This window comes from Daphnia pulicaria, chromosome 4 (assembly GCF_021234035.1).
Source record: "Daphnia pulicaria isolate SC F1-1A chromosome 4, SC_F0-13Bv2, whole genome shotgun sequence".
NCBI classification, from domain to species: Eukaryota; Metazoa; Arthropoda; class Branchiopoda; order Diplostraca; family Daphniidae; genus Daphnia; species Daphnia pulicaria.
In genome coordinates this window covers 690,190-718,012 of record NC_060916.1, presented here as the reverse complement: position 1 = coordinate 718,012, position 27,823 = coordinate 690,190, and the positions used below count along the sequence as shown (strand labels likewise).

The 27,823-nt window shown below is 38.1% G+C and overlaps 8 protein-coding genes across 12 annotated transcripts in view; 4 read left to right on the top strand and 4 right to left on the bottom strand.

Moving 5' to 3' along the window:
• LOC124336387 (calcium uniporter protein, mitochondrial-like) overlaps positions 1–27,823 on the bottom strand; it is an 878,707-nt gene that overhangs the window by 718,884 nt on the left and 132,000 nt on the right. The window lies entirely within an intron of this gene.
• LOC124336014 (lysine-specific demethylase lid-like) lies at positions 5,618–12,658 on the bottom strand. The gene is made up of 23 exons (XM_046789576.1): positions 12,322–12,658; positions 11,961–12,038; positions 11,756–11,894; positions 11,432–11,701; positions 11,283–11,366; positions 10,994–11,217; positions 10,738–10,930; positions 10,524–10,679; positions 10,292–10,453; positions 9,833–10,227; positions 9,471–9,768; positions 9,145–9,408; positions 8,912–9,072; positions 8,444–8,715; positions 8,024–8,370; positions 7,779–7,960; positions 7,378–7,719; positions 7,019–7,307; positions 6,702–6,940; positions 6,483–6,638; positions 6,278–6,418; positions 6,154–6,218; positions 5,618–6,087 (listed from the first exon to the last, which is right to left on the bottom strand). The coding sequence occupies exons 1-23, from the start codon at positions 12,466–12,468 to the stop codon at positions 5,970–5,972; spliced, it is 4,722 nt and encodes a 1,573-aa protein (XP_046645532.1). The 5' UTR covers positions 12,469–12,658; the 3' UTR covers positions 5,618–5,969.
• LOC124336184 (serine/threonine-protein kinase PAK 2-like) lies at positions 12,929–17,817 on the top strand. Of its 3 annotated transcripts, XM_046789884.1 has the most exons (16): positions 12,929–13,153; positions 13,212–13,374; positions 13,428–13,660; positions 13,728–13,920; positions 13,990–14,106; positions 14,178–14,870; positions 15,167–15,353; positions 15,424–15,520; positions 15,585–15,639; positions 15,721–15,969; positions 16,090–16,127; positions 16,198–16,385; positions 16,449–16,644; positions 16,705–16,830; positions 16,898–17,047; positions 17,111–17,817. In XM_046789884.1, the coding sequence occupies exons 7-16, from the start codon at positions 15,175–15,177 to the stop codon at positions 17,444–17,446; spliced, it is 1,614 nt and encodes a 537-aa protein (XP_046645840.1). In that variant the 5' UTR covers positions 12,929–13,153; positions 13,212–13,374; positions 13,428–13,660; positions 13,728–13,920; positions 13,990–14,106; positions 14,178–14,870; positions 15,167–15,174; the 3' UTR covers positions 17,447–17,817. The 3 variants fall into 3 exon arrangements, with proteins under 3 accessions (XP_046645840.1, XP_046645842.1, XP_046645841.1); XM_046789886.1 differs by lacking the exon at positions 15,721–15,969; XM_046789885.1 differs by lacking the exons at positions 12,929–13,153; positions 13,212–13,374; positions 13,428–13,660; ... (1 more) ...; positions 13,990–14,106; positions 14,178–14,870 and adding an exon at positions 14,960–14,977.
• On the top strand, positions 13,282–14,357 carry LOC124336667. The gene is made up of 5 exons (XM_046790451.1): positions 13,282–13,374; positions 13,428–13,660; positions 13,728–13,920; positions 13,990–14,106; positions 14,178–14,357. Exons 1-5 carry the CDS (start codon positions 13,282–13,284, stop codon positions 14,355–14,357), a joined length of 816 nt encoding a protein of 271 aa, XP_046646407.1.
• On the bottom strand, positions 17,910–20,482 carry LOC124336130. The gene is made up of 5 exons (XM_046789806.1): positions 20,176–20,482; positions 19,972–20,118; positions 19,650–19,897; positions 18,684–19,589; positions 17,910–18,619 (listed from the first exon to the last, which is right to left on the bottom strand). The coding sequence occupies exons 1-5, from the start codon at positions 20,402–20,404 to the stop codon at positions 18,116–18,118; spliced, it is 2,034 nt and encodes a 677-aa protein (XP_046645762.1). The 5' UTR covers positions 20,405–20,482; the 3' UTR covers positions 17,910–18,115.
• On the top strand, positions 20,552–21,827 carry LOC124336407 (complement component 1 Q subcomponent-binding protein, mitochondrial-like). The gene is made up of 5 exons (XM_046790208.1): positions 20,552–20,943; positions 21,006–21,156; positions 21,222–21,421; positions 21,479–21,567; positions 21,631–21,827. The coding sequence occupies exons 1-5, from the start codon at positions 20,727–20,729 to the stop codon at positions 21,778–21,780; spliced, it is 807 nt and encodes a 268-aa protein (XP_046646164.1). The 5' UTR covers positions 20,552–20,726; the 3' UTR covers positions 21,781–21,827.
• LOC124336124 (translation initiation factor eIF-2B subunit epsilon-like) lies at positions 22,477–25,779 on the top strand. 2 transcript variants are annotated; one of them, XR_006917000.1, is made up of 12 exons: positions 22,477–22,792; positions 22,862–23,178; positions 23,257–23,431; positions 23,497–23,738; positions 23,804–23,926; positions 23,993–24,146; positions 24,206–24,398; positions 24,472–24,702; positions 24,762–24,934; positions 24,999–25,277; positions 25,349–25,472; positions 25,541–25,779. XR_006917000.1 is itself a non-coding variant. In XM_046789794.1 (11 exons), exons 1-11 carry the CDS (start codon positions 22,655–22,657, stop codon positions 25,409–25,411), a joined length of 2,088 nt encoding a protein of 695 aa, XP_046645750.1. In that variant the 5' UTR covers positions 22,477–22,654; the 3' UTR covers positions 25,412–25,494. The 2 variants fall into 2 exon arrangements, 1 of the variants encoding a protein (XP_046645750.1); XM_046789794.1 differs by lacking the exon at positions 25,541–25,779 and having other exon boundaries at positions 25,349–25,494.
• On the bottom strand, positions 25,682–27,196 carry LOC124336506 (translocator protein-like). 2 transcript variants are annotated; one of them, XM_046790345.1, is made up of 4 exons: positions 27,073–27,196; positions 26,523–26,872; positions 26,060–26,278; positions 25,682–25,986 (listed from the first exon to the last, which is right to left on the bottom strand). In XM_046790345.1, the coding sequence occupies exons 2-4, from the start codon at positions 26,622–26,624 to the stop codon at positions 25,807–25,809; spliced, it is 501 nt and encodes a 166-aa protein (XP_046646301.1). In that variant the 5' UTR covers positions 26,625–26,872; positions 27,073–27,196; the 3' UTR covers positions 25,682–25,806. The 2 variants fall into 2 exon arrangements, with proteins under 2 accessions (XP_046646301.1, XP_046646302.1); XM_046790346.1 differs by having other exon boundaries at positions 26,523–26,776.

The window sequence follows — 27,823 nt, the reverse complement described above, 5'->3', positions numbered from 1 at the left end:
TCTTTGAAAACATTTTGGCTTTTTAATATTTTTTATTGGACGAAAGTTGACCTATCAGAAATTTAAATTATGCGGTTCGGTTGGTCAATAAAGTTAGTTGATGGCCACGCTCACTTCTTGGTCGTTACGGAGAGTTGCGCCGGCGATAAAACGATATTTCGATAATAAGTCATCAAGTTACTTTACAAGTACATTTTCTGCTGGAGATTGATCCATATAAGCAAAATGAAAACGAAAAAACCATGCTACTAACTACAAAATCATGTATGTCAAGCTGAGCGCTAGATGGCTATGTATTAAAAAAAACGTCACTAGTCAGGACTTGCGTCCTGCTCCAAGAAAATTAGGAAATATTGGAAAATTTTGGATAAAAATGGGGAAAAAAGGGGAAAGCACGGACAAATTATGAAAAATAAGGAAATATCGGAATCGGATGTTTACGATGACGCATACACATGGCTAGTGGTTGTGTTTCAATTAGAAAGGCGGCCCGTAGAGCAGCAATCACGGCAGGGCGTACGGCTTCGAAATGTGGGATGGTAGGTAACTGATGAACAAGCCAAGAGAACTGGGAATCGTCTCCTGTTCCTTCGGAGCATGCACCATCACTCATGGTAATATCATCGTCTTTTACTGCCAAGACCACACTCAATGCCTATGCAAACGTAATGTATAATCATGGAGCCGTATAATTATTTAAGCAAACTCGTTGATTATGAAAATAAACTCTTACCGTGAGGGCTTGGTGACGGGCGAGAGCTTTCTGAGCACTCAATCGTCTCATCAAATAGTCTAGGACTTCACGGCATGCTTCGGGTAGTTGATTGGGATCAGTCAACAAAAATCTTAGATGCTGGACCAACTGTTGGTGTTTGTGACGACGTTCCTTGCGTTTGCCAAGCTGTTGCTTACAATCGTTCATTAGATCATTAACAGGCAGACCATCAGCTGCTTCGTGAAGCAAAAACTCACAAAGACATTGAACAGGCAGAACGTTCCAAGCACCTTCATTGGACTCGACCAAATCAGCCAGCCATGGCTTCGTTTGCGCAGCTCCTTGCCTACATAAAAAGAATTTGCATTGAAGAAAATTAGATTAGAATTTCGCTATTAAAATTCATACTATTTCACATACCTATGCAGAATTTACAATAAAAAGTTCGGTTGGCGACTTCTACAAAGTAGGTGACCCAGTCGAAGTGTTGCGTTCAAAGTTCGAAGCTGCTCAATAACAGCCGGAGGAGGTCGTCGCGTAGATCCTCGTGGATCAAGTGATGTCAACTAAAGTAAAATATTACAATGATTTGCAAGAAAATCAAAAGTTAAGAGCGCTTTAAATACTTGACTAAGCAGCAAAGGATTGTTCTCGGTAATAACAGTTTTTGTAGAGGCGGCTCCTAGATCTGTTTCGAATTCCAAGATGGTTTGCTTTTCAATTGCAGCCACCTGCAACTCTGTTTGGTCTGTGGTACCAGAAGAAGTAGCAAATCATTTGTGATACACATCTCCATCAATGCTCGGAGTATAGGAGGGAATGAATTCCATGCCTCAGACCCAAGACTGCCAGGATTATGAGCAATCAGCATCAATAGCATCAACCAAGCCTTCCAGTAAAGGGTGCTAACTGCCAGATTTGGAGGAGTATATCCTAAAGTAAAAAAAATTAGCTTGTGACAAATTAAGATAAGATTACACGCTTGAATACCTTGTGGCAAGACGATATTTTCAGGATAATGATAAGCAGTGAGGTGGAGAACCATGTCAAAAATTTCTTGGTTATCAGCCACTAGCATAAGGAAAAGGAAAAGTTCCATCTCTCTCAAATCTCCACAGGCGACCAAAGATGCCAAGATGCTGATTCACACACACCAGGACTTATGGCAAGGAAAACGCATAAAGTCGTCAAGGCTGCCAATGAAAACCTGGATGTTCAAGATACACAATTTTAATTTTTTTGCAAAAAAAGGAGCAATTAACTAAAGTATGATTACTTTTGACACAAAAAATGCGTCGTAATTACACTACGACGCCTCGATTTGTGCCTTCGTGCCGTCGACGCCTTTTAGTCGTCTGAATCTAAATTCTGAACCTGCGCCGCAGGCCGCAGCTGCTATTTAACAACACGGTTACTCATGCGACGTTGTCGTAATGTTGCTAAATACTATTGGAGCATTTTACTACTGTCACCTCACATACTCATTTCTTTTTTAGACATGAAAATAACAAATAAATAGAATTATGAAACAATTTACTTATGACCATTTGTCTCTGAGACAAATGTAAAGTTTTTCAGAATTATTTCAGTTTCTACTGAACATTATTATTTGAAAAACGTTTTACTACTGATACACTGTTACGAATGACAAATATACTATTGATACAGATTTGTAAAGTACGATACTTAAGATACTTTTTACTAGTGCGATTCCGTCACAGTGATACGCACCCTTTACGTTATTATGAAGCATTTTACTTAAAGAGCTAGTTATTTACGGGTATAGTTTACAGTTACTAAGTAATCAAAATATCAGTGATATCTTTTATTTATGGAACACTTTACTTCCAACACTGTATATTAATGAGAGAAAAAAAAAGCTTTTATTAATGACAACCTTTACTAGTGCGATTCCGTCATTCTGAGATGCACCACCTTATGAAATAATTTACTAATGGCCATTTGTTTCAAAGATATTTGTTCAGTTTTTAAGAATTATTTCAATTTCTACTGAACATTATTATTTGAGACACCTTTTACTAGTGATACACTGTTCCAATGGCAAATATACTATCGATACAAGTTACTAAAGTACGATACTTATGAACCTTTTTACTACTGCGATTCCGTCATAGCGCTACGCACTGGACCCATGGATACCAATATACCAACAGCAACAGCCGGCTTTTTCTAATAAACTTCTCATGATGCAGGTAACAGATGATTAACTTTTATAAAATGGTTCTTAAATATCTCATGACATTTAGTCTTTAGGTTCAACACAATCATCTGTTAACTGTTGAAGTTGATGGACCATATCGCTAACCCTGGCATGGACAACTATTGCCTTGAGCATATCCCATGAGCCACATATCCCTACAGCCACTGGAAAGAAGACCAGCCTTAAAATCCTTCCTCCAGAGTTCAGAAATTGTAAAATTTTATTTAGTGGCATAATTTGTATGGTGGTTTAAAGTATCAATTCTTTTATCTAGGGAATCTAAGCAAGTTGGTCATCGTCTTCGTCATCGTCTTCATCTTCATCATCTTCTTCATCATCTTCATCATCTTCATCATCTTCATCATCTTCATCATCTTCATCATCATCTTCATCATCTTCATCATCGTCTTCATCATCGTCTTCGTCTTCATCATCTCTCGACTGATCTCATCTTCTGGACAGCCTAGAAAACCTCATCTATGTTATCATGTATGAAAGTTTGATTGTCATGTTATTTAATTACAATTGGTTGCTAACTCTTTGTTTCTATCCATTTAGGTTACGACTGAGAATATGCAGCCAGCACTGCCAGCAGCCTATTACAAGAAGTTCGTCGGCATCTCTACATAAACGTGGATCATCAATTGGCGATGACGTACAACCTGCATACAACATGTTCAGCGTGGATCATCTATTATTGTTGTTGGTAATATGTTTTCGTTTGTGTTAGTTAACCCGTTGGCTGCCACGCCTTTGTTCTCCCCTAGCTCCTTAGCACGGGCCGCGCTGTTTGGTCTCGTGGTTTACATGCCGCGAGGTCGGACAGTTGCACCAGCCCCAGATTCGCCGAAAGGCCCTGTTAGGCAATGCACCATAGGGACTTCCCCCTTGTCGATACGGTGATGGATTCTAGAGGTTGTGCATTCCATCTTCTCCTGTCACCGTGTCAGCCCGGACTTGTCTGCAATGGCAAGTCCCACCTTGGTCATGGATCCTTCAGACGTGGCGCGTAGAGTAGTAGAGAACAACCTACGGGTTGTATGGCGTGGCAGCCAACGGGTTAACTGTATGTGTATGTATGTTTGTATGTATGTTGTACTTGTATAAAAAGTGGAGGAATTGTGGGAGGAGGTGGGAAAATAAATGCAATTCCAGTTATTTATTTTTAATTGTTTTTATTTCACATTTCTTTAAGCATTGCTATTTTCATATTAACTTCATGTTGTACAACGAATATATATATATCTTCTAGTTTGATAGAAAAGCTGATAGATGTACAGAAAATCTCTTAACACTGCTCAAATAAAAAAAGAGAAAAAATATGACCCAATCATTTCTCTGTCTGAATGTTAAGACAACATGAAATTGCTGATCGATCGGAGAAATGTCAGAATGTCCTCGATAAAAATGCCCTTAGCCAGGAGAAGATTGCAGCCTTGAATAAAAAATACAAATGCCTATTACTACTCAGGAAAACCACAAGGTCAATTCAAGCAAACAACCATTCATTATGAAACCGCTTTAAGAAGAAAATTTTATAGGACCATGAACAAAATAAATGTAAAGTACTTCAAATATTGAAAATTCTGTCACACTTCAAAACTGAATCTAACCTCCACAACCACGAAACAAGGAATTTACAGCTAAAATTTAATCTCACCACCTCCCTCCCTCCAAAATAAAAAAAGAATCCAAAATAATCGTCCCTCCCAAAAAAGGTAACTTTGAACTAATTGCTTTAAAAAAATGAATCCTAACACAGAAAAGAAAATTGTCATTTAAGAAAATTGTTCTTCTCAATTAAAAAAAAAGGAAACACACAAAAATTTGTCTTCACTTAACATAGGTAAACTACTACATGAAATTGTTTGGTGGCGAAGTTGACACTTGCCATTTCTGGTCAATCTTGCAGATCTCTCAAACCCTCACTATCTCCAACTTCTGAAGTCAGCATATCTGAATAGAAAAGAAATGTTCAAATATCATAAACATAAATAACTTTTCTTTGATTAACTGTTCTAACTTAAATGAAACCAGAACAAAACTGGATTTATAGTAGCATGAAGTTATTTTTAGCAACGAATCAAAATCTGGGATGGACAAGAACAATTCTTGATTTTGTTGTCAGTGAGAAATTTTTTAATGAAATTAAAATGGTTACAAATAATATGAAACAATACTTAACAGCACATTTCGAAGAGAGATAGCCAACGAGATAAGGGATTTCCAAATTCCAGGAGAAACTGCAGAAATGGCGACGAACCGTCTTCTTTCAGACCACGTGAGAAATGAAAAAAGTTCTGTAGCAGACGATGAATGGCAATGGCAGATAGGCAGTAATGAATTTCTCCGCTAGATGCTATATAATCGCAGGCGGATACAATTTCCAATTTATTTAAAATACATTACTTCCTAATTAAAAGTTACTATACTATTTAAATATACTTATAATCATCTTAGTTACCTATTCATTTAATATCGTTGCGGGAATGCAAAAACCCCATCAATTGATCGACGAGGAACTTAAATTTACACTCATATAAGGGCGAGTCTGATTCTGATAGACCGGCTCACCGGCAATCGCAGATTCCGCAACTGTACGAATAATTGTTCAGAGTTGTTTAGAATGTCAGAACATGACTGAGCTTAAAAACGAAATGAGCAACTAACAAAACGAGCAATTTCTTAATGACGGTAGTATATTTACTGAATTTCTCGACTAAACACAATATACTTAAATTGTCGCTACGCTGACATTGATCAGATAAGGATACAGACAAAATAAAATGAAATACTTATTTGCGGACGAAATCGGAATCCCGGCGGAATCGTGATTAATTAATTTTTTAAAGCAAGCCTCGGCCAAAATATAATAGTGAAAAGATTTGAATGATACTTTTTCTCGATGGACATTTATACAACATTGGTCAGTTGGAGATTTTGTATGCGTTCTGGGGTTATGTATAAATCATACCACGTCAGAGTGAAGAATGCGACAAGAAGTGAAAAGATAATGCGGCGGTTAGTTTTGTCCTAATTTTGCTCATCCTTGTCAATGTCATCATCGCCTGCAGGAGGGTTTTTAACAGCACATCGTCGACAAATATAATCTTCATTGGCCTTGACGTCTCTTGCTTGTAATCCGACACATCTGGAAAATAAATCAACACTTGTAGATCCTTAGCCACCAATAAGAACCAAATAAAAATAGTAATACCTCAAATGGAACCACATTTCACAGCCTCCATCACATTGCACCCAAATGACTTCCTTACCTGCAGGCTATGTTAAAAACAAAACATTAATTCTACTGAACGAAAGCGCACAATTTTCAGAAATACCTTCAGGCATTGATCGGCCGCACAATCTTCGTCGTTTTCACTTTCATTGTTTGATTGCCTTTTCTTCCCATCCAATTTCTTCATCATTCTTGGTTTCTTATTTCCTTTCATCGTTTTCGAGTTCTTGTTGCCTTTGGGACCCTAAAAACAAAAGAGAAAATGTTAAAATAACCACAAACGAATTTGTCGGAATCCAACGACTTACTCTTGGCGTCTGTTTATCCCCTGGCGGATCCAACTTTCTCTTCTTGCCTTGCATTTTCTTTTTGCTGAAGGAATCTCCATTGGATTCACAATCCTGTTCTTCATCTTTGGAGTATAGAAGCGCCATCACAGGAGGTTCTGAGGGAGCCTTGATAGCCTATGAAGAACAATACAACTAATGTCACACAACTGTAAATTATTTAGGGAGGAATTCTAATACCTGAAGAATCCTTCCTATATGGATCGTTTCGTCGAGCGACACTTCGAGTGAATCACCCTCGAGGATGAGATCTTCGAGTTTCGCAGCAGTTTGAGAGGACAGAGTTATGAGAGGAACATTCTGTGAACACGATGATGAATTGTTTGATGGCGAAGTCCACACGGAAGAGTTTAGCTGTCGAGGAACTAACGGAGATTTGCGTACATTCTTCTTGTTAGAAGTCATACAACCCGAGCCATCTGATTTTTCCAAATCACAACCAAGTTTAGTTAAAAAAGGTAAAATTATCTTGTAGATAGTTCGACGTGTTTTTTTACCTCTGGAAAAAGAAGAATACGCATGCTCTGAGTTGCTGAGCGCTGGAGGTTGTTCGACAACTTCTGGAATACTGTCTCTAGCCGTACATTCGCTGTCCTGTGACTCTTCGCTGCCACTGAAGAAATCGCGGTGCTCTCCGCTCACCGACAATTTTTGAAGCTCATTTGATCCAGACTTATTATCCATTTTCTTCCGAGAAGAGGCATCAGTAGCACGTTGTAACATTGTAGATAACTGAGACAAACATGCTGTTAACTCTTCAGTAGATAGCAGCTGACGAGCTCGATCCTGAGTAAAACAAGATTACAAATTTGGGTTACATTTTTGAAGTGATTATTATAACAATGTAATAACACACCTGCCAGTTCATGGCCCTCTCAGTGAGACACTGAAGAGCTTCACCCTCGGGTAATCGAACAGGAAGTTTTTGTAAAGACACCAGCAACGAGAGGATCGTTTCTAGACGAGGCCGTCTCGAACGACAACAATAGCCACAGAGGTAACGGCCATCTTTGATTCCGCTGATCGCATTGCCTTCACCATTTGTCTTGTTTTTGGCCCCTGGACCTTGTTGCTTCGCTCCCCTTAAACACGAAAGATGGAACCATTCTTTGCAGAGTGCGCATTCGATCATACCTCCCTGGGCTTTGCCTTGGCAAATACAGTAATGAGCAAGGCCCTGATCATCATGTACCTTTTTCTAAAAGGCAAAACATAAAATTAGTTTACGATAATGTCAAAGTGAATTAGGATATTTACTTGAATGTTTTGAACTCGGATACGCTTGAAGCTAGTTAATTCGTTGTTTTCACTCTCTTTGAAAGCTTCAACGATCAGTCGAGGATCTTCCTTCTTCTCCGCCTCAAGGGTGATTACGTGAGTAACGTTGATTGGGTTGAAGGGATCTTCTTTGGGTCGACGGCGTCGGAAACGTGATGCAACTAATTTTGAAAATTGCCTTAGTAAAACAGAAAAGTATTCAATGATTCTGAAAAAATCCATACCTAATACGTCGAGTTTCGGGGAAAGGACTTCGATCAGGGAATAATATGAGTTCTTTCGTAAAAATGTTTTAGCAGTTCTTTCGCGCCAAGCGTGAGCGGCGGCGATCTGATTTTCGAGTTCGTCAAGTGAATCCAGTCTTATCGCAATCGGTTTGGCTTTGGACATCAAGCTTTCAAGCGCCTCAAGATAAGGGCTGTACTCCAACTTCTGTAAAACCTCTAGACGGCTGTTCCAGTCACGAGCTTTCTTAGCAGCTTCCTTTAAGGCAGCGACCGAAGGCAGGTAAGTTGGCAATAATGCCACTTCTTTGATGATCATATCAGCAGAAGAAAGTGGTAGCCTAGGCCTAGATTTAGACACAAAATTCAATAACATAAGAATTCGAAAAGGAATTAATTTAAAATTTTCCTAATTCATACTTTGCCTGCAAAAAAATGTTCGCCTTATCTTCGATCTTTTCTGACATTTCGAGCAATCCTTGTAGCTTTGCTAGAGATTTTTCCAACACGGGATGAGGAGGTAGACCGACGCCAAGTTCGAGCAGTTCGCGCAAAGAGTCTAGAGAAACCTCTTCTGCTTCGTCTTCTTCAATAGCATCGTGATCAGCGGAAGGAATGACTTCGGGATCCCAAATTGGATTTGTCCCGAGTAAATCACGGTACTTTTCGATCCATTCAGCCTGCTGAATTCGCTGTAAACATTCCCAAATGATCAATTAAGTAACTAATAAATAAGTCGATAAAACAAGACTGCATTTTGAAAATCACAACCCTTACCGTTCAATATTCCAATCAGAATGATAGATAAATAAAAAGCAAGGAAGCAAAATTGTAAACAGTTCTTATAGCGAATATGAAACTTAATGCTAGAAGGATGATCAAACTTACCAGTTTCAAGCGGCCAATTTCAGGTAGATCGATTCCAAAAGTAGCTCCACGTTCGAGACTCTTTTGCAAAACTTCGAGGTCTGGAATAGATTGGTTTTCATCGATGGGTTCAAGAAGAAGCCTAACTTCTTTTTGAAACTCGGAAACATTTTTGAAAAGTTCTGCATAAAACAGAGGGAAAAATTAGAGCAAAGTTTCAGGATGGAAATAAGATAAACAGTGTGTGCTTATACCACAAATGGCTCCGGATTCGGGTAGCTTGCAAGGAAGTTTTTTAAGTTGTTGAACAAACAATTGTAACTCCTCTAGAGTTAGACGACATTTTGCCTCTCCCTGGAGTCGAGTACGCGTACGCACTTTGCTACTCATAAGCTGTTGGGCCACCATAGTGCATTTTTCTGCACTTTCCACTGCTTCCCGAAGTGACAATACTAATTCGGTGCCGGGGAATTTCTGTTCATCCGCATCCGACAACAGAGCTTTTAAAACCGCTAATTCTGCAAAGTTTAAAATTATTTAAAGACGCGTTACAAACCAAATGCTAGCAAGTTTAACTTACCAACTCTATCGTCTTCTTGTCCTTTCAAAGCTTCACGTAATTTCGCAGCCCAGCTATTAAAACTGTCTACTTTTCCTTGGATTTTCAGGAGAAGACCTTGCAACTCGTCCATCGTGTAACGGTAGCGAAGCGTGTGCTTCTGTGGCGGGCACTCGCACAAAAGTTTAATGTGCCTCAGACAGACAAGTTTGTCTTCGACGCAGCTACATGTCAACGCCGATAGGAAACAGGTTGTTTTACAATGATCGCATTGGCGCTCGTCGTCTGGCAATAGTTCGAATGCTTCTCTTTCCGAATCCTGTAAAAAAAAAAGATCCATCTTTACCCACATCAATAGATTGCTAACCATTAATTTATCAGACCTTAACTCCCCAAGCCAGGAGATTTTTTCGCAACCCCTTTTCACTTTCAACCATTTTCACCATATCCTTGTAAGCAACGGTGGCGATCTCAAGGCTTAGTTCCGATGCTGAAGATGCGATCTTGCATACCAGTTCGTCGTGAGAAAACACGCAAAAGCGATGTAACTGGGAATAATTTTCGATGCACTCTCGTCCCTTGTCCAGCCAGTCAGATGGTGTAAAGTTGACAGCTTCAGCGAAATTGTATCCTTGATTGAATCCGGCGTGATAGGCGCGGGGGAAAGTGACGATAAACTCGCCTGCTGCTTGATCTATACGGTATATGGGAACACCAGCGTCCATTAATATATTGGGATTCATGATTGTCACCAACTGATGAAGAAGATCTGGCTGGCCTGAAATGAAACATAGATTAAGTAAGCGTCAAGCAGATATCTTGCAAAATTAAAACTATTATACTTTTGAATAATTCAGGGGCAGCACTCTTCATTGCTTCTTCGAATTTTACAGCTCCGTCTCCAGGAACTCCGTACCAAGTTTTATGTTCTCCCCAATGTAAATAATTGATTGAGTAACTCCAATGATCTTCGTTGTGCCAGCAAAATGCAGAAAAACACATTCCTAATTTGGAAAGTAACTTTTGTTAAAGATGTGTTTTAACCAAAAATTCCGTGAAGTGATTTTAACGTACCAACATACATCCAAGGAACCTTCATTCCAGAGATATCAGCGTTAATGTAGCCCAATACTGAACCATCTACGTTCGGTAAATTGTTAAGATTCCATCCAGATGTCGCATATTCTTCGTCACCAGATAACAAATGCCTCGAATTGAGGGTTGGAAAGCCTGTCACACGTAGGAAGTTGTTAGTATGGAACATCAATAATGTAATGTGTTTACGGACCTGATCCATGGTCCATGGAATGCAAGTCTGCTCCGTATTCAACAACGACATCTTCATCAATAGATGAAACGACTCGCCAGAATTCCTTTTCCACTACAGATGTCGGCACCAAGTGACCGGGCATATTGAAGTAGTCAGCCTTAAATTTATCAGCCATTTCGCCAAAAGTCTGTAGTGTGTACTCTTTGGTAGCCTACAATTGAAAAAGAAGTTGAATCGCATCCGCTTCGATCAAATATATAAAAAAATAACCAACCTGTTCAAAACCAAATGCTTCTGTTGGTTTACTAACTTCTTCAGCTACGCAACAAGGACAGCGCCAGTCTCCTTTCGGAATTTCATTTAGAGGTGGATTCAGACAAAATGTATGATAACTGTCATCACATCCATCGCACAACAACATGGCTTCTTCTGCATCACCTCGACCACAATTGTGACAAACATATTTTTCTAACGGGTCAAATTCGGTATTTGTATCCACTATAATCATAAGTAAAACCATTAAGAACTATTTTTCATATTGATTGATTGACAATTATAATAACCTTGTCCGCGAGTAACTCGATCGGTAGTTTCTCCATCGTCTTTTTCAGTAGGAGTGAAATGGCGATTACGTCTGGATTTTTTGGCTAAAATGCGAGAAAAATGAGATTAGTTTTTATAATTTTATGCAGGATCATAACGTAAAACTTACTGGGAGGGGGAGGTTTAACTGCCATCCGCGAAAGGATGTGATGAGGAACATAGTCTTTGTCCCTATCTGCGTCTTCTACCTTAACTTTTTCATTTCCTACGCTAACTCTCTTGGTATTTTTCCCAGTTTCAAAGATAACGTACGGATATACAACTCTTTCATAATGGGTCCGGAGAATACCACCGATGCCTTTATTGTTGGCTGTTTTTAGGCCCATTCTTGTAGCAAGAGTTGTCCATCTTCTTTCTTTTGTGATTAATTCCATTCCACCTAAAATCAACACAGTTAATCATATAAATTAGAATTCCAAAAAATAAGCACTACCTTCTTCTTGAACAAGTTTGTGCAGTGTAAATAAGTCCAAAGCTTTCTTGTCAACAACAGGGATTCTCAGGGAAGATCCCTGCAATTCCCAGAATCTTGCAATTTTGTCCAAAAAATTTAATTTGATTCTGGTTTGAGCCTAGAAAATTTTTTAAATAAATTATTACATCTACATCTGAATCTGAAGGGATATAAAGGGACTTGCCTCTAGCTCATTAAGCCTCTGAATTCTCGGTGTGAATTTGCAGTTATCAACATCAACAGCAAATGGAGGCTGCCAACCCTATAACATTAAGCATTTTAATAAATTTCTGAAAAAAGCTTCTAAAATGACATGAAAACAAGAACCGATCAATGCATGTCCATCACCATAAAAATGAAATTTGTAAAAATGGAAGGAACAACATGGTTGCCTGAGGGAAAGGGTGCATAAAGAAACCTGCTGTCTCTCTAGCACATGCTTTGTCAAAACCTCCCAGACAAATCTTTGGGGAAATAGCCATCCACATGCAACAAAAAGGTGGAATTTCTCAGGCTTAACATTAATTTAAATTGATGTCACTTACAGGTGGTGGCTTAATCTTGCATATCCCATATTTTTCAGCTTCCGGTCGGATTTTTGCAATATAAGCCAACGGATCCTTAAATTCTCCTATTGAAGGACAATATGTTGGTGCTGGTGGGGGAGGACGGAAACCAATTTCGGCTGACATTTTCGTCACTTTTACAGAAAATTCCAAGTCTCGATCTAACTGCGTTCCAGGGTTTTAAATGACGAACGTCATGGACATTTCCTGCGTTGAATAGTGCACAAATCGTAAAGGCAGTTACGCTGTGCTTCCACTTCTTGCCTGCACGTACGCAACTTAATAGTGAGTAGTGGAGTACAGATTTTTTGGAAAGGGACGCCTGAAGCAAGGAATTATTTGTGTGAATAGTCGTTTCTTTAGCAGCTAGATGGAGTTTACTTTTTTCAAATAGACATTTAAATTGTTGCCATTTGATAAAATAACAATTATCATAATAAAATATAATATGAAAATATATTTAAAAACTATAATAACAATCAAAATGTTTTTAAAATTATTTTTCTTTCTTATTTTTCTTTTTTTTATAGGAAATTCGATGAAAAATAACTACTGGCAAGCTTGCTTCTGCAGTTTTGAAATTGATGGCCGATTTGTTTTGAAAAGTAATTGAAAAGTACTCAACACACAATCTCAAGCTTTCCTACTTTCTATTGCCGGCAGTTTTAAGATAAAAGGCCCAAAAGCATCTCAGGATGTCAGGAAAATACATTGAAGAGCTTCCCACAACAAGAGAAATGGTTCAAAAGTACAAAAATAAGCTGGAAAAATGTTTGAGGGACTATGATGGATTGAATAAGACCCTCGCAGCGTAATCATTTTATGTCATGATTATGTCTTCTCTACCTGCCTTAACCAGTTTTTTGTAGTTTAAAATTTCAGTTTGAAGACAGAGAAAATCTTGAATCAAGGATTGATTCCATGGAAGAAAATCTCCGAATGACTAACAGTGTTTTAAGCAGGACGCAAGCCTTATTATTAAAAGAGCGCAATAATTGTCAACAAATGGCTCTTCATATTGATCTACTTAAAGTAAATCTAACCTTAAATTACAACAAAATATGTATTAATTAAAATTTATTTAGAAACAACATGAATTGGATTGTGACAAACTAGATCTCCTCTTGTCACTGGATGGAAAACCTGTTCCAAGCCATTATTTTCAAGGAGAACTTGTTTTAAAACAACATATGGCAAAAATGGATAAACTGACAAAGGAACAGGCCTCAAAATTACTTGAAGAGCGTTCTCTTTTGAAAGAAGAGTGGGACAGAGAGAGACGTTTAAACGAGAAATGTAAAAAAGACATGAGACAAAGGTAAAATATAAAGAAAATGACATGGTGAATTATAAAACAATAAAAAATAATCATTGTTAAATTTCAGAATCCAGGATTTGCAGGAAAAAGCTGTGCTAGCAAATGAAAGCAGAATACTTCATAGCCAGAAGCATTTACAGAATTTTCTTTCTGGGAAGCCTGCTGATGAAAATGATTATAATTTTCATGGTGATAGCAATTCAAATGTTTACGGATCGAAGATGGATCATTGTTCTGATCAAGAAACCAAGAGGCTTAGGGTAGAATAACATTTATTTTTTTAGGTCATGTGTACAGCACATCACGTTAATCTTATTGTACTATTATAGAAAAAGGTCGCAGAACTACAAAGCGAAATAGAATCGTGCAATAAAAAATTGACGGCGCAAAACAGTATAATTCATGAAATCAAGGACGAATCTAAAAAAAGACAGGAAAAATTTCTAGTATGAACACTTAACTCAATTGAAAAAAAAACATAAAAACGAATCAACTTTTATTGCATTTTCATTTTCAGGCACAGACGAAGTCTATGAAGGAGATAATAGAGCGGTTAAAGGAGGAAAACAATCAGTTGAACAAACGGAGACTAACCGAAGGTTCCGGTTTCCGCACTGAAATCAAATTATTACAAGATCAGCTTCATAGAACTCAACGCCAGCTTTGTTTTTTAACCTTGAGAAAATCTGAAGAATGAAACTTTTCTCCTTACATTCCCCCTTTTTTCCCATCTCTTTAGTTTTTTGTTCCGTTTCCAAAAAAAAAATTGACCTGATTTTATGAGTGACTAATACGTGTGTTGAATAAGTAGTATACATTGCGGCTTTCATTTCACAATCATGCAGCTTTGCGCTTCTTCAGGTGGGGTCGGAACAATTGTACCTACTACTTAAGGCCTGAAAACCGCGTTTACATAGTTCGACCCTTTTTGTAGTTGGTCCTCCTCCTCACTCCTCACTTGTTTCTTCTCCAGCTCTTTGAGTTGCATTGGCCATACAATATTTTGCCGCTAGGTTCGCTCGTTATGTCCTTCAAGAATCTGGGCGTAATTAAAGAATTTACTTTTCAGGCCCTAAACATGTACTGAGCTTTGCAAAACAGATACAGAATTGAAAAAAAATCTCTGGGTGGTTATCAGTTTCTGCGTCAATCAATTTTTTTATTATTCGTCCAATGTCCAAGATTTTTTTCAGAAATCTACTTTAAATAGGTAATGTGTTCAGTTACTTTCTAAATTTGTAACTTAGCTAAGATTTCAATAGTTCCAAATAAAATCTCGAAATTATTTTATATTATCTCTTCACACTTTATAATCAGGCAAGTCATTTATTTGCTAAGCTTATCAATAAACCTAGTTAAATATAGGTTAGACCAATAATTTATTTTGCTGGGTATTGCGTGTGAAAAAATGTGACCTTTCACTTGCACGAAAAGTGTGGGATGAATGATGCACATGTACATTTTCTAATTAATCATCTCATTTCTTAAATTCATTTTGTATTTCAGGTTAAAAGATGTCTCGTCTGAAAAACTTTTTTAAGCGAGGAAATAACAATCAAAGTGACTCAGGACCTTCTGATATTAGTGGTCCAGTGAGTGTTTCTCATAATGTTCATGTTGCCCTCAACCATCAAACAGGTGCTATTGAAGGACTCCCTGAAGCCTGGCTGAAGTTGGTTAATAAAGAATTGACGTAAGTAGCATTCAAAAACCTTTTTTTTTTAATGCCTGTGTATGCCTATTAATTTGTTGAAACAATTTAGTCAGGGAGAATTAAATGAGAATCCAGATGCTGTCCTTCAAGCAGTTCAGTATTTCATGTTTTCTCAGAAACAAGGCCACAAAAATTTACCTTTCAAGGTAAATTAACCTCCAATAATTATTTATTGCAATAATTCAAATTAATTGTGTTCTGTCTATTAAGATTTTGGCTACCAGAGAGATAATTGAAAAAGAATCTATGGAAATTGAAAACATGGGTAAGTTTTGAACCACTTTACGCTTTGTTACTTTCTGATTTCAAAAAGTGAACAGCTGAGTGCAACATTCTCGTCAATAAGGATCAAGCAAAGTTGCGACTGCTATGCTTGCTAGTGCTGCCGTGAATCTCGGTATGGCTTCTATGACTTTACCTAGCAAACAGCCCCAAACACCTCCCGCTTTACCCGCCCGTTCACCTGTTGGTATTACAACACCGACAACATCTCCTCGGCCGTCCCTATTCCCTACGGGCCATGTTCCACCGCCCCTGCCTGCTGTTCCGCCTAAAGGTAGCCGTGTATCCCTGGAATCTACAAATCTTGATGACTGTAAGTGTTCCTCGACGCCAAGCTTTCATTTTATGAATCTGTGAGCCTTATCAATTATTTTCTTTGGTTTTCCTTGATTTTTTATCGAATGATCCTAATAATATTTTTATTTTGTGTCAGGCGGACCTAATTTCAACAAAACTGTCGTCGTTAAAGACGTAAAGGATATTTTTAATTTTATTTCTATCTTCTTATATAAAATGTGCTGAAGCAATTTTCAAATTTAAGGGTAATTTAAGGGAAGCAAAGAATGAACAAGAAGATTTCGATGGAGGAAGCCCACTTCTTATTCGCAAAAAAGAAATTAAAATGGATGGTATGATGTCTGATGATGATGTTGATTCCGCATTAAGAAAGCTTTGCAAATGTGGCAATCCCTTTATGCGTTATGTTCGACTAAAAGAAGTTGGTGCTGGGTATGTGCTTTTCAAATAATATTTATTCATTCGATACATTTAAACAATATTCTAAATTTTTAGAGCGTCTGGCACGGTTTACATTGCCAATGATTCAGAGTCAGAAGGGAAAAATGAACGTGTTGCCATCAAAGAGATTGATTTGTCAAAGCAACCTAAGCGCGAAATGATTCTGAATGAAATTTTCGTTATGCGTGACATCATTCATCCTAATCTAGTCAATTTTCTTGATGCGTATTACGACGAAGATTTCCTTTATGTAAGTGCAATGTGCTAAAAATATTTTAACGCCAATGATTAATGAATTGAAATGCCGTAGGTGGTAATGGAACTTCTAGAAGGAGGACCATTAACTGATGTCGTAACAGAAACGGTGCTCAAAGAAGGACAGATTGCTGCTGTCTGCCGCGAAGTTCTTCTTGGAATAACGTACTTACATAGCAAAGTAAGTGATGGAGATCTTATGTTTCCAACCAAAACCCTTGATCATTTTTCTGCTTGTTTTTAACCAGGGCATTATCCATCGAGATATCAAATCTGACAATGTTTTGCTTGGCATGGATGGAACAGTAAAAGTGACAGATTTTGGGTTTTGCGCAAATATCCAAGGCGATGAGAAGCGCCAAACGATGGTGGGAACTCCTTATTGGATGGCCCCAGAGGTAATTTACATTTCGTTTAGGATTTAAAATGACAATGTCTAAGTATATTTTAAAATCAAATAGGTTGTAACCAAAAAGAAGTATGGTAAGAAGATAGATATATGGTCGCTTGGTATCATGGCCATCGAAATGATAGACGGAGAGCCACCCTACCTTAAAGAAACTCAACTGAGAGCTTTGTTCTTGATCGCGACGAATGGTCGACCTCAAATTCCGTCATGGAACAAATTGAGTCCCGAGTTTCAAAATTTCTTAGAGCGGTGCTTAGAAGTAGATGCAGACAAGCGAGCTTCCAGCGAGGAATTACTCAAGCATCCCTTTCTCCTCCGTGCTTCTGATTTGCGAACTCTTAAAGGAAATATTCAAGCTGCTCAGCAAATCTTGAAGAAAACGATGTGAGAGAAACTGCCTTTACCCTAGCTGTTAAATGACAAAGTCCCTTTAAACGAAATGGGGTATAAACTTGCGGGACCAAAACCGAGTGCCAATACCATTTTTAACGAAAATGATCCTTACAAAGATTTTTGGGTGTTCCATTTTGTTTTTTAACTTCGGACAATCATTTGACTAAAGTATCTTATTTGTTTTAAATTTCAAGCTGTCGCTACCCCCCAAAACTAAGGTTTTCATGGACCACTCTTTCTTTCCCTAGTCTTGTTCATCAAGCCTTAACTTTCACAGTATTTTATGTTCCGTAAGACGGATTGATTGTCGCTTGGCTTTTATCCTTATGTGCATTAAATTGATGCAATATACAACTGTGAACCTTCGTTCCAATTCGATTTTAATTTAAATAAGCGCATCAAATTGAAAAGATTGACTAGACGACCAGATTGTTGAATAACTCGAAATTCAGAGAAAATTATTCAAAAATTTCCGTGTATTTAATTCAAAACTTGGTAATTTCTGTTTAATCGTATTTATACATCACAACGAAATATTTTTTTAAATAGAGGCAAATAGAGATTGAAGAAACCATGGCGCCCAAGATCCTGTATATCACTTACGTTTTGCACAACAGACAACTGAGAGATCGTGCGACAAAACGAGCCCAGGTGATTATGGTAACTACTTTCGGATTTCATGTGGGCTGTTGGCTAAGATGGAACATAAAGTCTGAGTATTTTCTTGCAATTGTGCTGCCAGATTACTTATGTACTCCTTTGCCTCGCAAAGCTCTTTCTTCAGATTATCTATATCGCTGTTACAAGCCTTCAATGCAACTGATTTTTGTTCTAGTTGGTATCTCAAAGAGGTAACTTCCTCAACGGAGTTGCGACAATTGCAAGTTGGGCGTAAATTGTTTGGGGCAGCAACATCGGGGAGAATATAGTCACAGTCGTCCTTAGTTAGGTCTACAACTTCGTGGTTTGCACTATCGCGAGTGACTCGAGCAGTTGAAGCTTGGGCTTGGGCTTGAGCAGCTGGTTTTCCCGAATCCAAAATGTTCTTCTGGTGATGATTAATTAGATTCAGCAATAAAGAACTCAGATTAGTGTCCTGAGCGGTGGGGTTCTTTTTAAGCATCAGGTCTCGGATGTAAGTATCGATGTTGCGCAGATTTTGAGAAATCTAAAGAAAAACCAAATCGTTAAAAATCGCAAAGAAATACTGAGACAACTACTGAATAAATTACTAGTTCATTTTGAGGAGCTGGCGATGATGGTTCCATCATTTCCATTCGAGATACGACCTCCGTATTTTTTGGCAATACAGGACAGGAAGGGTTTGCAGATTTTGTTTGTGCTGCAACAGTTGGTGAAGTTTTAGCAGGTTCACCTTTTTTCAGAATCAAAGTCTTGGCAGCAGGTTGTAGCATTTTTAATGGTTCAGCTACGTTGGTTTTGAGGGCTGGATCTGTTGAAGAAAAAGCTTTACACTTAATAGTCGGAGTCGAGTTTCCCGCGAGTTTTGGTTGTTGCTGGAGTGTCGTGGAAGAAGGAGGAGCTTGGATTTGCTGTACAATCTTTCCAACATTCTTTTGTACGATGTGAGGCGGAGTGTTTAATGATGACTTGAGCGTTATGACGGTTCTCGAAGTTTTATCAAATGCATCTTTTCTCACAATCAAAATCTTGGAGGGAAGTTTCACGGTGTTTTTCAATGGTTCAGTTACTCTTTTAGGAGCATTGCTATCTCTGCTTTTTGGCGCAATTTTGACAGGCGTCGATTTTCTTCCTGAACCTTGACCGATTTGACTTAACGATAAAAGCTGCAGAAATTCGTTCTTTGAAACAGATGTTGCCAAAGGGGTAACTTTATCCGTAGACGCAACAACCAAATTTGCCTCGACGTGTTGTTGTTGAGCGGATGGTCCGGAAATTATCAGATGACCGTTGGATACTGTTGGTGAAATGCTTGATACAGGCGGTAGAGTATTCGACATATCTTTAACTTCGGTTGTGATGGAGTCATTTCCTGATGTGTTGAACTGTTTACTAATTTCACTTATTCGCGTAAACGACGTGTCGAAATGATCCTCAGCAGAGGGTAGTTGCATATCGATTGATTCAATTTGATTTGCATTTGGTTCAGGCAGCACCTGATTTTTAAACATTGTTATTATTTGGTGAAGTTCTAGGTAACAAAAAATTGTCTATACCTTGTTTTTTTTATTATTCTTTCTTAATAAAAGAGCTGCTTCTCTCTCTGCTATTTTAATTTTTGCTTCTCTTTTTGCCTTTTTTATGGCAAGTCTCTTTTTCTTCCATTTCTTTTCTCGAATTTTTACCTCGATGTCTTTGGCTTTTTTCTCTGCTTTCGTGGCTTTTTCAATAGCCTTCTCTTTTTTCTTTTTAAGTATTGGTAGACGATGACTACGCCTCTGACTCAATAATCTTTTTTTTTTAACTATACATGAATTTACAACATTGTAGTCAAAGCAAAGGTTGAAAAAGGTGATAATGACTTAGACACTATCGTACCTGAAACAGTTGTCTTCCATTGGTAAGCAGTTGGTGGCACTGTTGACTGACAGTAACTGTGCTCTTCTGTGGGGGGTGGAACAGGTATGATTTTTGGAATCGGAATGTTTAAACTTGGCACCCAATCCACACCTACATCAGGTTTACCTATATAGATATTGAAATATGATCAAATTATTTTCACACATATTCTATCTAACATACCTGATACAAAATGTTTTGAGCAAACTAAAATTGGTTCTCTTTCCGTATCAGCTTCAGTAAGACCCAATGCTTTCAACCACAAAGAACGTCTCTTTTGGATTAATTGTTTTGTCAATTCACACATAGGCCCAGCTTTTACCATTGGGATACTAAAGTATTTTTCATTTCCGTTACCCGATGTAACAGATGTGCAATATGGACTCAGAAAACATCTGTTACGAGGTCCCATCTTAAAGACGATTGAATATTAACTAAATATTCCTTTTATTGTTTTCACAGTTTCGGAGGGAGTTTGAGTTGAGTTTAAGTTGTAAACAAAAACCCACAACAATTAATCGATAGTGGAAAAAACTCGATAATCGATATATTTCCTCGTGGCTTCTGCTTTTGCCAGAAGATTCTTGTCTTAACTTGCAGTCTTGCTCTTGCACCACAGTCTCTTGCAGAATTACTATTTAATTCGCTGATAAAGTTCATCTTCGTTCGCTCTATTCATTCTTTAAAATCTCAATTTGTAAGACTCTGTTAAAGTTCAAATTCTCATTCCCATAATGTCATTTTCGGTGATAAATGTCGTTCGAAACGTTTCACGCCATGCGTTACCGGCGTCCATGAGGTCTATCCTGTCGAAACCCATTACCAGGTCTTTGTGGTACATGTCTAATCCCACAAATCAATTTGTCCCAACAAAACTTTCTCCAGCATTCAAACATACTCCCCTGAGCCCTTCCTGCCCATGTGGAGAATGCAGAGGAGTTCATACAAGAGGTAATACATTTTAACCATTTCACGTCACATTTAAATACAGCATAATATATGTTGCATCATAGGGGACAAAGAGCTGATTGAGTTCCTCTCAGAGGAAATTGCTGCTGAGAAGAAGGGAATGAGCAAAGCCAGGCCTGTCGCTAACTTGGATGGATTTGATGTTAAACACAATGGTTCAGAGATAGTATTGTCTAAGAAATTTAATGATGAACAGTGAGTAAATCTTTATGGGACAATTCTAAATTGAAACATGTGGCTTAATTTTATTCATTAAACAGAATTGAGATAACAGTTAACGTCAACCATTCTGTTGATGCTGACATCAGTGAGGAAGTTGACAACAAAGCTGACAATCCTCCCCAGGCTGAAATGAAATCAAAACCACACTTTGAAGTCAAACTAATGAAGGGAAATCAAGTAACCAGATTTGCCTGCAGTTACATTCAAGATGCAGGAGAGCCTGTTGAAGATGCCCCAAGTAAGTGTTAATTGTATTTGAATAGCCAACAATATAAATAACACTCGATTTTTTCAGATGACATTTTCACTATTGATGAACTTGCAGTATATGAGGACAAACATAATGATCAGACTTATGCTGTCGCTGGAGACATTCTTGATGGGGTATATTTTAAAGTCAACAATATTTTAACCAAATTAAACTGATATTTCACATTTTCGTTATAGTACATGTACGACCTTCTGATGAATCTGCTCGAAGAACGAGGAGTATCCAACGAATTTGCTGAAAAGCTGAGCGATCTAGCTACCAAGCGGGAACACCATCTATTTATTAATTTGTTAGAGAGCCTTCAGTCTTTTGTCCAAGGCAAATGAAAGGTTTAGAATAGTTTTGAGATGAAAAATAAAAAGCTATGTAGTCATTTTGTTTAAAATGCTGATTTATTATTTATGGTTTTCCAAAACAATGGTTATTTAAAACCATCAGGGGTCTTAAATTCATTTTCAGTCCCCATGACTTCTTTTTCTATTTCTTTAAGGTCAATATTCTGTTCCTGGATTGCTTTCTAAAAACAAAAGAGTAGATAAACATCTATAAAAGACAGAAATGTTGGACCAAAATTAATTTACCCTAACACATTCACGATACACCTTAAAGAAAGGACCACATGAGTCTGTTGAATGATCCCCTCTTAAGAATTTTTCTGTGAACCATGTGTTGAAACATGCATCATAATTTTGCTTCAATTGGCTACAGGCTTCACTTACACTATTCATGGTACAAATTTAACCTAGAAAAATAAAAATACAATAATCAATTAATATACTTTAAGAGCTTTGTGTGTCCCACACTTGTACCTTTGAACTGTAGATGAAGATTGGGCAGGATAAGCAGAGATCATTAACAAATTAGAGCACTTTTCTTGATTGAAAATTTATTCAACACGGTTGTAATTTCAATTAAAACCGGTCCTCAAAACATATTATGTACTAGGTAGTTTACAGCATTATCAAATCATGTGTACTTTGATTCGATCGTCTGCTCCATTGAGATAGCCTAGCGGCGAAAGAAAGTAACTTTTGTAGCAGACAATATTTTGCATCATTTCTCATTACCATAATCCCATTCCCTTCCTGCAATTCCTTGAATTTGGACGAGCTCACATGTGGACACTATTTATTACAGCTGTTGTAAATTATAAGAAATACTTTTCTTTGCCACAAGAGAATTGAAATACTGAATTAAAGAATGAGCTCCAATAAAACTTCCAAATCAATGTCCAAGTCCGGTTCTGAAGTTCTTAAACAAGAAGATGTTGTTCTTGCTGTTCTAATCGCTGATAGTTTTTCAATACGCTTCGCACCTGTAACCGATTCAAAACCGAAGGTGAAGATCCTACAATTAGATTTTTTAACGTTGAGGACACATATAACTGTTTAACTATTATTACATCAGGCACTTCTTCCGCTGGTCAATAGGCCCATGATTGACTATGCCTTGGAATCTCTACTTCTTAGTGGAGTACAGAAAACCTTTGTTTACTGTGTTGCACATGCTGATCAAATTCGTCAGTACCTCAAAGAATCTAAATGGATGAGATCTGTGTCTCCTATGTCCATTGAAGTTATTTCTCAAAGCCCTGATGACTGTCGATCTCTTGGAGATTCCCTTCGAGACATAGATGGAAAGTCATTGATAAGAGGAGACTTTATATTGATGTCTGCTGATGTCATTTCTAATGTACAGCTCATACCCATATTAGAAGAGCACAGGTAAATTGTAACATCTCTATAAAGTTGTAATCAAATCCATATCAAGTTTTTATTTTGATTTCATGCACTCTTTAATAGAGAAAAGAGGAAAACTGATAAAGGGATTGTCATGACACACATTTTTAAGAAATCTTTCCCGGGTCATCGATCCCGTTCTGCAGAAGAAGAACTCGTCTTAGCCATCAATCCCACCAACGGTCGTATTCTCAATTACCAGCAAACAACAAACCTGAAGAAGCTCAGTTTTCCTTTGGTGAGATTCTGCTTTCAGTGTTTAGAAATCAACGATTCTTATTGATTTTCATATCAAATCTACAGGAAATGTTTAAAGAGCACGGTCTTGTTGATTTGCGCTATGATTTGGTTGATACGCACATTTCTATTTGTTCTCCCGTGGTTTTGCCGCTTTTTTCCGACAATTTCGATTACCAAACTTGGGGAGATTTTGTCCGAGGTATTCTCATCAACGAAGAAATTCTTAATAATACTATCTACTACCATCAGTTGGAAGGATCATACGCGGCTCATGTTTCGAACGTTCCCATGTATGATGCTGTGAGGTAAGGAACACTTTCCAACATTTTAAATTCTACTCATCAAGTAACGAAAATGTTTATTTTTACAGCAAAGATGTTATTCAACGATGGGCATTTCCGCTTGTTCCCGATTTGAATCGGAGTGAAACAACTCCTCGACACACTTTATCACGTCACAATGTTTACAAGCAGCCTGGTGTCACCTTGGCCAAGTACACAATAGCCTTTTCTCTTTTTATTTCCATGTCACCATAATAAATACCCTATTTGTGAAATAGGGAAAGTGTTTTGGAAAGGGACGTGGCGGTAGGAGAAAACTCTAAAATAGGAGAACGCACATTCGTGACGCAGTCCGTCATTGGCAGCCGTTGCACAATCGGAAACGACGTGTACATCAATAATGCTTATATTTGGGACGATGTTAACATCAAGGTTAAACCCAGTGAAAATTTTATTATTGACACATAATCAAACAATTTGCTTTTAATTAGAATAACTGCCACATTGAAGTAGCTCTCATCGCCGATGGTGTTGTGTTAAATGAAGGAGTCAAAATCGGCCGAGGCTGTGTCATTGGACCCGGAGTAGTTTTAGCTGCCGGTACCAAAATCCCTGACAATACTCGCCTCATGGCCCATCCTCCCAAATGTGATAACGACTTTGAAACATCGGACGAAGAAGATGGTAATGCGAACTTGAATACGTATGTCTATTAATTTAAATATAGTTACAATGGTATTTTTGTTTCCCCTTTTAGATAAGTTAGCTAAACCGTTTAGTGCCGATAGTGTCGCTTACGTTTATCAACGACCCGTCGAAGAAGATTCTGATGCAGAGTCTTTAATTGATGAATTATGGGGCTTGGACATTGATGAAGATTCAGAAAGTGAAGAAGATGAAGATGAAGACGAAGCTGATAACGACGAAGATGAAGAACACGAAGAAGAAGTGGACGTGGGCGACCTGCCAGAGGATATGAATGCTAGATGTAAGTTGTCTATGTGAACCTAAAAAATTAATTTACTAATTTGTTGAATTTTTCTATAGCATTTTATAACGAAGTCTTGGAGAGTCTTCAAAGAGGCTACGAAGAAAAAATCAAAGGCGACAACTTGGTTCTTGAAATCAACTCGTCCAAATACGCTTATAACGTTACCATGAAAGAGGTGAACATGCTCGTTATCAAAGCTATGCTTTCGTTGCCATCCGTCATGACTAAGGTAAACTTTAACGGCGAATCTTTTTGTATTAGATTTTTAATTGAAATTTGATTGGCTTTTACAGAAGGCCGCCATTGGCACCAACGAAGATTGGGTCGCTCTAAGGCCGATATTGCAGCATTTTCTCCCTGTCATGAGAAATTACTTGAAAAACAATCAGTCGATGTTGGATTCTCTCGAGGCTCTGGAAGAATTTGGAGTTCATAACTCCCATTTTGTGAAATCTATTTGTAAAGTTCTCAATTTCTTGTACGGCGAGGACGTGTTGAGTGAGGACGCAATTTTGGAGTGGTACACCAATCCACCGAACGATCCCAGTGCATTGCAAACTATCCGGAAAACTGTACGTCTTAAATTCTTGAAAAGTTGACTTGATCCTTGGCCTGTTATTAACTTGTTTGTGTTTTGAAACAGGTGGAACCATTTATTACATGGCTGGAAGAAGCGGAAGAGGAATCATCGGAGGAATCGGATTGAGAAATCGCACTTGAATTTGTCCTGGTTTCTGAAAGCTGTAACAAATATCGAATTTATTGAAGTATATCTTTTTTCACAATTTATATGTCACTACTTCACATTTACTTGGATAACCATTGAAAATTACAGGCGTTGGTCACATAAGTAATAAGTGTAATGGTGGCGTATTTAAGAGTAACCGATTCAGTTCATGTCGCGATAGAAACCAATTTTAGAAATCCTTTCGTAGTTCCAAATGGGTTAAATCGTAAAGAAAAAGGACGTACAATATTCTTTTATTGGATGCATTTATTTGAGAACTTTTGTGATTAACCGGTAAATGGAAATGCTCATCAAATGAAAACGTTGGAATGTGGGATGGAAAGAAAGCAATCCAAACCAAACGATTATCCATTTTAAATCTTTTTCTTGTTTGCTGGTAAATTCATTCTCCAAATGGTGAAGGTGAGTAGAGAAGCGAAGCTCACCCAGACCAAGTAGGGCATCATCAAGTAAGAAGCCGTTTCGTTGACAGATTTAAAAGTGTAGACACAAGAAGCGATGCCGATAAGCAGAGCGATGACTTCGTAGAATGCCTGGAAATAGATAAGTCGGTAATAAAAACTAAAACTCTTTTCTTTTTTAAATACTTTTAAATTGAATAAATACCCATTCCAGATTGTGATAATAGAAGAAGATGAACGACCAAGCATAGTTGAGGACGAGTTGAATGGCGAAGAGGGTGAGTGGCAAGCCGGCCGGGCCGTTCAAAGTCTCGCCGCCATCACGCCAGACCAAGTAAGAAGCGAAACCCATCGTGAGGTAAAGCAGAGTCCACACGATTGGGAAAGCTAAATTGGGCGGACGCCAATTTGGTTTCTTGATATCCTGCGCGCGTGTGGTTCAAAGTCAATATTTAAATAAGGGCGCCAATGACAACGCTGTATAAATTACGTAAAAACCATGCACTGATTTTCGGGAATTTTCTACTCTTCCCTTCAATTTTGACACAGCAATTCCTTGCATGTTACGTAATTTATGTGCACTGTCAAACACTTTTGACAGCGGCAACGCCTGTTGATTGTTTGGTTAAAAAGCAATACAAATCACATGTTTTTTTGGGAAAACTTACGTTGTACCAAGTTTTGATTTGTTTCCTGGTTGCCATGCCTGCGGGAAGGGATCCAATCCATGGCAAAAGTGTCAAAACGATGGCAGACCAGACGATTTCCATTTTGTTAATTCGATGTGTGATGGTTAACTCCAAACCTTACTGCTGCTCAGACACTGCGTGAATGGCGGGGTGCTTTGACTGCTTCTCTCTACCGCGGCTCGAGTGTTTTGACATTCGCCGGAAGGCGTGGTCTACGTGCCTGGCAGCAGGATCTTGATTTGTTGTATAAGAATAAGGAACAAAACAGAAAATATCCAGATGTGCATGTGGCAACTGGATACGGTTTGGGGTTTTATCTTAACTTGACCCTGGGTCGTAAAAAAGATTTCGAGTTCAATTTTTTGGGAAAAGACAGTACGTCTTTCACACGTGGCTAGTAATTTTACATCTAGAATTCGTAAATCAACATGTCATTCTTAAAAGTTAAACCCTAGTAGCGTAAACCGAAATAATCTGTTTACTAAATTGTTGCCGAGTCCAACAAATTATTTGTTTTTTGGCCTTTTACCTTTATGACGAATTTCCAATTTTGAACCTGCCAACGATTTTGTTGGAGAAATCTTTTATCACTGTTATCTATCGTTGACTTGCCCAAGACACACTCTGGACACACTCGTGCATGACGTTTGGGGTTTATTTATATTTTGAAGTGAAGCGAATCAGCTGACATCTAGCGGTCATATTTGGAGACGCCATTTCTTTTTGTTGGCTTTTATGACTAATGATTAGAAACGTGTGTGGCTTTACTAAATGTTACTTTGGACGAACACAAATAGAAATAGAGTCGTGACACATCGGCCGGCTATGCCGACATCTCTTCGTGAGTTTTTGACGCAGACTTTGTGGACAAGATGGATGACTAACGCCTTTATAATATTCAGACTCCGCATTCACAACAGAGCCCTTCTTTTGTTTTCATTCGATCACGTTCTCCGATGTATGTATTCCGTCACGATCGAAAAATCATCAAAGATAAGTTGCTATTCAATTTGAATACCGTCGTGACGTTTTGTCTCCCCCCCCCCCCCTGTACCGAAGGTAACAAAATAAAAAACACGTCGGCGGGTTAAAATTCCTCGAGTATAAATAGCCGTGACTGTGCGTTCGGCGAAATGAATTTATTTCTTTTTAGGAAGGAGAGAAGAGGCCGACATATGCATGGGTGACATTGCATGCAGGCTGTGCCCCGCGTTGGACGCGAGTTATAGTCTAAATGGAACAGCCCCCGGTATTTTTAGCAGAAACTGGGGAGAAAAACA

Bases quoted from the DNA above. Each gene is read 5' to 3' on its own strand.
- LOC124336130 (XM_046789806.1), bottom strand. From the start codon at position 20,404: ATGGGACCTCGTAACAGATGTTTTCTGAGTCCATATTGCACATCTGTT. The intron at 20,119-20,175 runs GTATGTTAGATA...ATATCTATATAG, and splicing joins CTCAAAACATTTTGTATCAG to GTAAACCTGATGTAGGTGTG. The intron at 19,590-19,649 runs GTATAGACAATT...TTTAAAAATCAG, and splicing joins AGAATAATAAAAAAAACAAG to GTGCTGCCTGAACCAAATGC.
- LOC124336407 (XM_046790208.1), top strand. From the start codon at position 20,727: ATGTCATTTTCGGTGATAAATGTCGTTCGAAACGTTTCACGCCATGCG. The intron at 20,944-21,005 runs GTAATACATTTT...GTTGCATCATAG, and splicing joins CAGAGGAGTTCATACAAGAG to GGGACAAAGAGCTGATTGAG. The intron at 21,422-21,478 runs GTAAGTGTTAAT...CGATTTTTTCAG, and splicing joins GCCTGTTGAAGATGCCCCAA to ATGACATTTTCACTATTGAT.
- LOC124336667 (XM_046790451.1), top strand. From the start codon at position 13,282: ATGACTAACAGTGTTTTAAGCAGGACGCAAGCCTTATTATTAAAAGAG. The intron at 13,661-13,727 runs GTAAAATATAAA...GTTAAATTTCAG, and splicing joins AAAAAAGACATGAGACAAAG to AATCCAGGATTTGCAGGAAA. The intron at 13,921-13,989 runs GTAGAATAACAT...GTACTATTATAG, and splicing joins AAGAAACCAAGAGGCTTAGG to AAAAAGGTCGCAGAACTACA.
- LOC124336184 (XM_046789884.1), top strand. From the start codon at position 15,175: ATGTCTCGTCTGAAAAACTTTTTTAAGCGAGGAAATAACAATCAAAGT. The intron at 15,354-15,423 runs GTAAGTAGCATT...GAAACAATTTAG, and splicing joins TTGGTTAATAAAGAATTGAC to TCAGGGAGAATTAAATGAGA. The intron at 17,048-17,110 runs GTAATTTACATT...AAAATCAAATAG, and splicing joins CTTATTGGATGGCCCCAGAG to GTTGTAACCAAAAAGAAGTA.
- LOC124336124 (XM_046789794.1), top strand. From the start codon at position 22,655: ATGAGCTCCAATAAAACTTCCAAATCAATGTCCAAGTCCGGTTCTGAA. The intron at 23,739-23,803 runs GTAAGGAACACT...TTATTTTTACAG, and splicing joins CCCATGTATGATGCTGTGAG to CAAAGATGTTATTCAACGAT. The intron at 24,399-24,471 runs GTAATGCGAACT...TTCCCCTTTTAG, and splicing joins AACATCGGACGAAGAAGATG to ATAAGTTAGCTAAACCGTTT.
- LOC124336014 (XM_046789576.1), bottom strand. From the start codon at position 12,468: ATGTCAGCCGAAATTGGTTTCCGTCCTCCCCCACCAGCACCAACATAT. The intron at 9,409-9,470 runs GTAAGTTAAACT...TAAACTTTGCAG, and splicing joins ACAAGAAGACGATAGAGTTG to AATTAGCGGTTTTAAAAGCT. The intron at 8,716-8,911 runs GTAAGTTTGATC...GAATGTTTACAG, and splicing joins AAATTGGCCGCTTGAAACTG to CGAATTCAGCAGGCTGAATG.
- LOC124336506 (XM_046790345.1), bottom strand. From the start codon at position 26,624: ATGGAAATCGTCTGGTCTGCCATCGTTTTGACACTTTTGCCATGGATT. The intron at 26,279-26,522 runs GTAAGTTTTCCC...ACACGCGCGCAG, and splicing joins AAATCAAAACTTGGTACAAC to GATATCAAGAAACCAAATTG. The intron at 25,987-26,059 runs GTATTTATTCAA...ATCTATTTCCAG, and splicing joins ATTATCACAATCTGGAATGG to GCATTCTACGAAGTCATCGC.